The sequence below is a fragment of the Phaethon aethereus genome (assembly GCF_964289735.1).
Source record: "Phaethon aethereus genome assembly, chromosome: 11".
Classification (NCBI taxonomy): Eukaryota; Metazoa; Chordata; class Aves; order Phaethontiformes; family Phaethontidae; genus Phaethon; species Phaethon aethereus.
This window is the reverse complement of record NC_138587.1, coordinates 16808211-16817616: the sequence shown is the minus strand read 5'-3', so window position 1 is coordinate 16817616 and position 9406 is coordinate 16808211. Positions and strand designations below refer to the sequence as shown.

Sequence of the window (9406 nt, the reverse complement as noted above, 5' to 3'; positions counted from 1 at the left end):
GCTTCCCCTGGAGTGTCTTTATGTTATGGAGAAGAAAGTAGTTATGGTTCTGTCCTCATTCCAGTCCCTTGTAGCCAGGCCACTCCCTAAATCCCTGGCTTGTTCCTGCCATGGTCACAAATAAATGCCTAGGGAAAGAAGAGAGCAGGCACATACGTAGTGCTTCCCAAAGTACTCTCTCAGCCTCAAAGTACTTTTACTATGGAGATTTTCTAAGGCAGGTTCAGTTTCTACATTCTTTAACTCATGTAGGAAGCTTCTTCCATGTACTTGCACAGTCTCCTTTAGGGCTGTATAAATTTTTTGTGTCCATAACATCTACTTGTTGGAGTTCCCTGGGCCCATTGCCTTCTGGTGGGCTTGAGCCCTTTCCTACTATCTTTGTATCATTCCCCTTGCATTCGTTTGTGGGAAGTGATGACGAATAGTCAATCCCTATCCATACTATTTGGGCCACTTGTGACTTTGTAGAAATTTTCCAAATCCAACACAATCATCTCCTTCAATCCCATCCTGACTCTAGGCTTCTGTTAAACCTTTTCAAGCTTTCATACTGTCTTTTTGAGGCCAAAGTTGCAAGTGCACAAGCCATGGATTTGTATGGTCCTGGTACAAATCAATTCATCGAACAGCAGGGTGAAGCGCCACAGTGGTGTTTTCCTCTGCATCTCTCCTTTACTTAATGTAAGCTGATAGCAGGCTATATTAACCTGGTGACAGCAATGTCCAGGAAAGCGGATGGAGTTGTGGGGTGTGTCCTTCCAAAAACCTTTGCAGTGTGGTGTTTGTAATTTGAGGAACAGGCTGGTTACCTTGAGATCCTTCTGTTGGTGCTCTGACGTGGCAGCAGATGCTCCTCAGTCCAGCTGACTGGCACTTTGTAGTTACAACTCAGTGTGACAAGAAAATGTTACTGCTTGTTGAATTGAAGCGTCTCTTATTTGATTACCTAAAAAACACTTTTCAGAAGGTGCTTGGGGACAGTGCTGCTTGCTTACTCACTATCTCTGCATCTTCTTATCTCAACCTTTAGAATAGATCAAGAAATGCTAAACCAGGCTGGTCTCCTCTCCTTTCTATTATTTTTGCACCCAGTGGCTCACCAGTGTGTTAACAAGTGCTGGGGACTATTTTTCTCAAAAGGTTCTTACTAATTAGAAACTTAATGGTTATTAATGATTGCACCTCAATTAAAAGTTGCAGCAGAATAATTAATAAGTTGTAATTTTGTTTTTCAGCTATGGCAGCCATTCGAAAAAAGCTGGTTATAGTGGGTGATGGTGCCTGTGGAAAGACCTGTCTGCTGATTGTATTTAGCAAAGACCAGTTCCCTGAAGTGTATGTTCCCACCGTCTTTGAAAATTATGTAGCAGATATTGAAGTGGATGGAAAGCAGGTATGTGTACACTTCTGTAACAGTCAAAATGAACTTGCATTTGTTCAGAATAACATGGAGTTCTCTAACTTCTTTAATAAGTGGTTAGTACACATGCTTAGTACTTACGTTGTAAATGTATTTTTAAATATTAAGCATGTTCCTGTGGAAAAATACTGGCCTTGCTAGAACCTGTTCATATCCAGTGTCTTGTTCAACAACGTATTTCTAACCTTACACAAGTTGAGATTCTAAAACCCATACAGTTATTCCAAATAAAATGTTGCAGTAGATGGGAGTGGATGGAGCAATTCAAAAACGTGCCTACATGCTGAGGACACTGGGCTACTAGCCTTTGGAATTGCATAGTGGAGTCCCTGTTTTGATAGGGATCTGGTATTGTGATTAGCAAAGACTATTTCCTGGAGAGTCTTTTTTCATACCCACTCCTGGCAATGTGCAAGATCTTCTTCAGAACAGATGACTGGCAGGCTTCAAAGGGATTTGATTTTTATAGTCTACATCAGCATCATCTGTCCTACTTGTCTGAAGGAATGCAATTCTTAGCAGCAAAGCATACCCACAGCTCACTGAGCTTCATTTTTAGTTTGTATTTCAGTAAATTAATCATTAAAATATTTAATTTTAATTTTAAATATTTTGAAAATTAGTTTTCACCTGTGTGACCTCTGAGTCCTTTTGTTTGCCAAACAAGCAAACATGCCAGACCCCTCTAAGAGGCGTTTTTTCAAAAGGCTGCTCTCTGAAAGCTGGATAGGTTGCCTTCTGCATTTATGTCACGCAAGGTAATGTGCGATGTGTAAAATTGTCACTTTCCAGGATACTCCAGAAACTTTGCACCTTGAAAGCTCAACTATTTTCAAAGCCCTTTAGGCAGTCATGGCATATGTCTGTTTTGTCAGCTCTGTGTGGTTATGGTAACCTTGGTGCCCTGGGTCCTTTTGTGGCAAGTTTTGGTGCGGAGGGTGCCGAGCTTTCTTGTCTCGCCCCTGGCTGCAACATGTGCCTTTGCTCTGGGTTCAGGTACAGTCAGAACATCTTTCAGTCAGTTCTAGTTCAGGTGCAGTGACTGATCAAAACTGCTCAGTTTTGACCACGATTTGAGCAAAAACTTTTTGAGCTAGTTTTGGACTTTACATTAAATTTTACTTCCTACTGTTACAGGCATGGATTATTTGTGCGTTTAGCCATGATAGTTCATGCTACTTGAGTCTAAAAAGAGCGTTTCTCTCCCATTATATGAATGGGTAAAAAACCCCTTGCTTTTAGACTAATATTAGAACATGTTTTCCCCCAAGTGACAGTTTCTATATTGTATCTTAGACTCTAAGGACTATTGTTTAAAATATGTATTATATCCATTTCTCTCTCTTAGCACCCAGTCAAACTTCTATATTCCCTTCTGCCTGAATCTCTGCTTCTCTAAATGGATTGAGCAGGGAGTCATGCCCTATCAGCTATATGCAGCCAGTATCTAAATAAAAATTGCATGAGCAGCTTGAGCAGTGCATTTTCTCTTGTCAGAATGTCAGCTGAACTTTTTGTAACTAGATGACGTACTTTATCTAAACACTGTCTTCTGAAAACTTGATTACAAAAGTTTGTGGGAGAGCAGTGCTTAAGACTGTTCTGTTTGACAGCCGCTTACCTCTGTCTTACAAAAGCATTACCAGAAGTGTTCAGAAGCCATGCAGAGACGAAACAGCGATGGTACGAGATGCATTTTTTTTTTAGAGACAAAGGAGCCGATTTCAGTGTCGTGTGAGGGAACCCTCAACAGACGTCTCCGTAAAAAATATGAATGTTTGCCACAAAATTCGCATTTGCAAACGAGAATGCAGAGGTGACGGAGAGGAATATTTCTGACTGAAATACAGAAGAGTTGGTTTGGATATGCGTGCAACTAAGGCTTCGTACACTCAGAATTTAAGCAGACAGTTGCATTGCACATTCAAGCTTACATTTGGGTACCAGTTCTGCCCATCTGTCTTCATCTGAGCTGCTGTGGACTTTTTTCCAAAATTTTTGAACATATGAGCTTAATCAAGAAGGAAGCCACTGTGTTGCAAAGGTAGATGCATCAGAGAATCTCAAGCAAGAGTATACCTTATGAACCTGGCTATAGTTTTTAAATTTCCTAGTTTAAACATAGGCTATTCCTTCTACAGTTTTAAACAATCCTGTTGGGATGTCCTCCCCTAGCTCCACCGTAAGTACAAATATTGAGAACATTAGCTACTTTACTCAGTTCTTAGTAAAAAGAGGCTTTACACACAAGTCAGATTTATTGCAAAGCAAATTGCAAGTGTAAATTTCTGCTGTGATGGAGTTTTAATGAATTTGTGCACGAATAAGTACAGTCTTGACATTTCTTAGTCACTACAGGTTCCAGCTGTAAACCAATTGAAAAAGTGCGTAATCTTAAAAAGCATATACTTAGAGAGTCCACTTGCACTGAAAACTGTTACTTCTGCAATGCTTATCAGAGAGATTCTCAGCCCTTTGGAACTGATTCCCTTTGATTCTTCTGTCTTGCTTTTCTGCTAATAGCTTTTATGTCCTGTCAGAGAATTGACACAGGTCATGGATATAAAGAAAAGTTTCATAAGACAGAATAAATTGTTTTTTGGAGTTAATGGAACATGCAGTTTCTAATAGTTCTCCTGTCAAAGCTGCTTGTCTTGTAGTCTCCTCCTTTTGAGTGTTGTTTACTGAAATATTTTATCCACTTCTCTTGGGTTACTAGCTTCTGAATCAAAACTTCCCTGGTGATCTGGCTAACTGCCTTGATCTTTCTTCTGCAGGTTGAGTTGGCTTTGTGGGATACAGCAGGACAAGAAGACTACGATCGACTTAGACCGCTTTCTTATCCAGATACCGATGTTATACTTATGTGTTTTTCAATTGATAGTCCTGATAGTTTAGGTGAGTAGATCACTAACTGAATTGGAACTACGTCTCTGTGTTGCTGTATTCCCCTTGGAAATTGTGATGTAAAATATATTTTCATGTGCTGTAATGATGGAGAGCATTCCTAGCTTCAAAATTCGTAGTGGTTTGAATGCATAGTTTTCAGACATGAAGATCTTAAAGGAAGCTGCATTCTTTAATAAGGCTGAGTGGCATTTTTTAATCCTTAGCAGCACGCTGTGTTTACCCAGGGCTATGCTGCATAATTTCAGCAACACTTAGCAGGGGGGCAGCACCCTGGCCTAGATCAGCACCCCCAACCCGGCTATGTTGTCTGGTGGGCCAAGGCGGTGTGCTGGTGGGCTCGTCCCTTGGGAGGTGCTGCCCTGGTGACCCCAAGCAAGCAGGAAGGCTGAGCTGCACTCTCGTGTGTCCAGGAGCCCTGTCAGTACATAAGGTGTCCACTGAGTGGCATGGCCCACCCAAGGCTGGATTTTATTTTACTTTTTTTTATTCTCCTTGAAAATTGTAGGTTCTTACATACTCGAGACCACACTATGTCCAGGAAAATGGAGTAACTTCCTTTCTACTTAAATGGGAAAGCTAGCTTTGTGTTTTCATCCCTTCCACCCCCCACCCCCCACCCTCCTCCTTTTATTCAAGAGAGATCAGCCTGAAACACTCAGAGTTATTAATCCCAGATAGCCTGGGGTTTTTTTTGCTGTCTGCTTGGTGGGTAAAAAACATGAGCTAGAACCACACTGGAGGGGGGCTTGCACTGAAAGGCCGGTGGCTCTCTCACTGGTGGAAATGATCAGAGGCTGGAGATTTATACTCTCCTAGTCTGCTTTCTAGTGACTGACAGCTGCGTGTGATGGAGAAAAGAGAAGAGTTGCCTGATTTATGATTTCTGAGCTCCAAAAACACCTTTCAAATATCTGTCTGTGTATTAAATGGGCACCCCATCTGGGTGGAGTCCAAGACTGAAATCTTCACTGATTTATAAATCTGATGCATAGATATTGATGTATTTTTGATTTTTACAAAGACATTTTTGAAAAGGCTAAGGAGCAGGAGATAGAGATACTCAAGACTCAGTGTCTCTGGAATTTTGATTTCTGTCCCTTTAAAATGATAATTACTCCATCCATCCAGTGTCGTCTTCTAACCAAATACATTGTGGTAGCACTTTCTTAAACAAATGGATTTCTGTAAAAATTCCCTTATCTACTTCTCGCTGGTGGGATTTGCTGACTAGTGGCTATTTGTGAGGGCTCTTACTAGAATGCAGATAATGTTAAGGTAGAGCTTTAGGCATATCGATATATGTGTGTGTATGACCAGCTGTGCTCTGACAAGAACCTTCTGTACAGTGACTGAGTGGTGCCTGTTTGTAACTGGTCAAAATTATGTCCATGCATTGAGCAGCTCCTAGCTGGGAAAAGTGAGAGACTGCTCCCTCCGCTTTGTCTTATTAATGACACATGTCAAATTATTTTAACCAGTGATACATAAATGGGATACCAGTTCTCTCTTAAATGTATTAAACCACTGAATCCTTTGGAGTTTTCTACTGCCAGGATGATCATGATCACTGCAAGCTGTCCTTAGAGAGGCTTTTTTACTACACCTCTGATCTATCTTACGGATGAACCCTGCCTCCCACAGTTGTGTCTTAGGAAGAAACAAGAGTGAGACAAAAAGGATCCAGGAAGCACAGAAATGCAGTTAACAGAAGGATTAGTCCTGAAGGCAGCTACCACAATGGTTGAAAAATACCATTCCTGCCACAATTCACAGAAGGTTTCAGTAAATGAGCAAACTTACAGTGGCATTACAGTCTGACTGGGATAATGCTTGATAGCCACTCAGCCTCATTTCTCACCTTGCCTCTGAAGGGTAGCAGCTGTTGAACGGCCAGTTGGGTGTGAAAGTGTCTTTCTAGAAAAATCAATGCCAGCTTGACATCTGGGAAGTCCTGATCTCTCTCTTCGTCGCTTCCACCTGATCCTTAGAAACATCTTTCATTGTCTTTGTCCCTCTGCAAAACAATTTGAGGTTCAGCGAGCAGCGGTGCTGTGGTCATGCCCGGTGTGGCTGTTAACAGCTACGTGGAAGGTTCGAGCTGCGCTCGCTTCTACTGCACATGCTGGAGAGCTAACTAACTGACCACCCTGGAAACAAGATGGGTTACTGAACCCTGCAGGCAGGGGGAGAGGGGTTTAATTAAGTCAGCTCTGATCTTGGCTATGTTTTCCTCCCTTTCTGCTTGCCAGTATCGGGGTGCCTGTGTCCCTGGGAGCAGTGGAGGGAGCAGGCTCTTCGGGTATGCGGCGTCTAGAGACCGGCAGCCCCTGAGCACTCCAGGTGCAGCTGCAGAATTGCTGTTTTGGCTGTAGTGCAAAAGCTGGCTTCAGAATGCTTGTCTAAGTTGTTCTTTCAAGCAAGAGAACAATGCCATAGTAGTTAATATCTCTTCAAAAGCTGAATGGAATTTTGTGAAGATAAAAAGGGGTTATGTAGCCTGCAGGTACATCCACTGCTGAATCTCAGATGTCTGAGAGCTTCTGAAAGCAAAGCCGAATGTTTTGGGCTGTTCAGCAGTTCCTGCTATATAGAATTTATCAAGGTTTTGCTTCAAAAACCCTCAGGTCTTCCATTTGCAGCTCCATTTAAAACAAAACAAACAAACAAAAAAAACCCCCAAAAACCCCAAACACAAAAGTCATGTAGGGAAGTTACATTAGGAGGAAAAAGTTTCTTCTGTATGAGCACAAATTAATTTGCTGCAGATAGGGAGAAATGGCAATCAGCAAATGAGTTACACAAAGTCTTTCTGCATCTGTAATTAGTGTATAGCACAACATTTCTGCTACAGTTAAGGGGGAGAGCTTGGAGTGGCTGTTTGATGTTGCTTTATAAAAGGAAGAAGTGATGTAAAAACTTATGCTTCAGGGTTGTGCCCATCTTTAGCTTCTGGAAATAAATAAAATGTTTCCCTTGAAGCAAAGTATTCCATAACTCTCTATTTCAGAATTCTGCATGCTGTTCTTTGAAGTACCTTATGCTAACCCTTGTCAAGTAGCTACTGAGCGACGTAGAGAAGCCAGGAGCTTAGGTGTCCTTTCAGCCTTAAAAGTACCATAGACAGGCTTGTCTCTTTTGGTAATACCAGAACAGGTCTACTTGCTTCCCAAATTAAGAGTAGAAAAAAGGGCATCAGTGTGGATGAGCAAGCTAAAACCACTCAGGCAGCAGATAAAGCTTTAAAATAAAACTCTCCCCAGAAGTGGGTTTTAGTACAGTCATACTTCTATTTATTTTTTTCAGAAAACATCCCAGAGAAGTGGACCCCAGAGGTGAAGCATTTCTGCCCCAACGTGCCTATCATCTTGGTAGGAAACAAGAAGGACCTGAGGAATGACGAGCACACAAGACGAGAGCTGGCCAAAATGAAGCAGGCAGGTTCCTTTCTGATAGTCTTACAATAAATGAAGAAAGCCTTCAGTGGCTGTACCAGAGTATTGAATGGGCATCCGCAGCTTGCTGCCAGCTTCCTATGGGCTGCATAATGAACGCTTACCCATGACAGAAACCAGAAAGTATATATTACCTTTAATTGAGTGTTTCTTTTTTCATATTTGGAGATTTAACATTTAGAAAAGGGCGTTCTCAACAATGAAAATGGCTATATTGGGTTACTAACAGCCAGCTAGCTGCTCTCTGTGCTGGAAGGCTGGATCCCTGAGGTAGAAAGGAACTAACGGGGAGCCATCAGCACATGAAGTGCATGCACACTCGAGTTGTTCTTTGTTTTGTATGTTCAGGATGTGAAAGGAAGCAGTTTTATTGGTAGATGTTTTGAGGTGATAACCACAGGTGCTGTAGCAGGTTGCTGAACCTGTCGCTAAGTTTCATTTTCAGATTGTGTCTGAAACCTCAGCTTGTCTACGGGACTGCAGATGCTCTGCTCTGTCCGGGCATTTTTGCTCCTGTTGCATATTTGTTTTTATACAAAGACTGAGGTATCAATTTTGGGATTTGCATATAGGCTTTTGTTACAATCGTGGCAAAGAGTTGCATAAATGTTTCATCCGAAATAAGCGATCTTTTGCTCAAGTCTCAAAGGGTCTTGCAGCCTTTAAGCTCAGAGGTGTTAGAAAACCGATCCTGTCCTCGAGCACTGGGGTGGTGTGCAAATATACACCCCGTCTGCGTCGTCTGGGCTGAGGGGCATGCTGCATCTTGAGAAAATAAGCAAATTTTGTTTTAAATCTGCCTTTATTTTTAAAGGAGCGCTCTCAGGGGAGCAATTCATTATTAACTAACCAATTAATTACGTGCATTTAATCCAGGAATTCCTTTGCCTTTGTTGGGAAGCTGGGTGGGGAAGGGAAGACTGGTGTGTGTTGCTGTGGCTTTGGGTTGTTCTCACCTGTTGCTTTTGTGCTGTTACAGGAGCCTGTCAAACCCGAAGAAGGAAGAGATATGGCAAACCGCATTGGTGCATTTGGGTATATGGAGTGTTCGGCAAAGACCAAAGACGGTGTGAGGGAGGTTTTTGAAATGGCCACTAGAGCTGCTTTGCAAGCCCGGCGTGGCAAGAAAAAGTCCGGGTGCCTTCTCTTATAAAGTGTGGCCAGAGGAAGATGGCCAAAGCAGCACCCTGCACTTGAGTAATTTTGAAGTGCTGTTTATTAATCTTAGTGTATGATTACTGGCCTTTTTCATTATCTATAATTTACTTAAGAGATTTAAAAATCGAGTCATCTTGCTACCAGTATTTAGAAGCCAACCATGATTTTTATAACAATCTGCATCAAATTCATCTGTGCACCCAAGGTTAACCTCAACATTCCTCTAACAAACCTTTTCTGCACTCACAGGATATGCCAGGCGCTAATTGAAGACAATTCTCTATCTTCTTTCTTCTCTCTAGAAAGAGAAAAAGCTGTCAACACAGAGGATTGGTCTGTAACTACTTTATAACTAACGTCCTATTCTAATTGAGTACAACAGTTACATGGCTGTATGTGGAATCAAGTGTAGCTTCAGTGCTATCACATTTAGGAAGATCTGATTTTCATGGCTCAGTGGTGT

At 41.8% G+C, this 9406-nt stretch overlaps 1 protein-coding gene across 3 annotated transcripts; it reads left to right on the top strand.

Annotated features, from left to right (window-relative positions):
- Positions 1–1240: 1240 nt before the first annotated feature.
- Positions 1241–8938, top strand: RHOA (ras homolog family member A; the record flags this gene model as incomplete). Of its 3 annotated transcripts, none has more annotated exons than XM_082004813.1 (4): positions 1241–1366; positions 4201–4321; positions 7637–7767; positions 8765–8938. In XM_082004813.1, 4 exons carry the CDS (start codon positions 1241–1243, stop codon positions 8936–8938), a joined length of 552 nt encoding a protein of 183 aa, XP_081860939.1. The 3 variants fall into 3 exon arrangements, with proteins under 3 accessions (XP_081860939.1, XP_081860938.1, XP_081860940.1); XM_082004812.1 differs by having other exon boundaries at positions 1241–1396; XM_082004814.1 differs by lacking the exons at positions 4201–4321; positions 7637–7767 and having other exon boundaries at positions 1241–1396.
- Between the last annotated feature and the right edge of the window lie 468 nt (positions 8939–9406).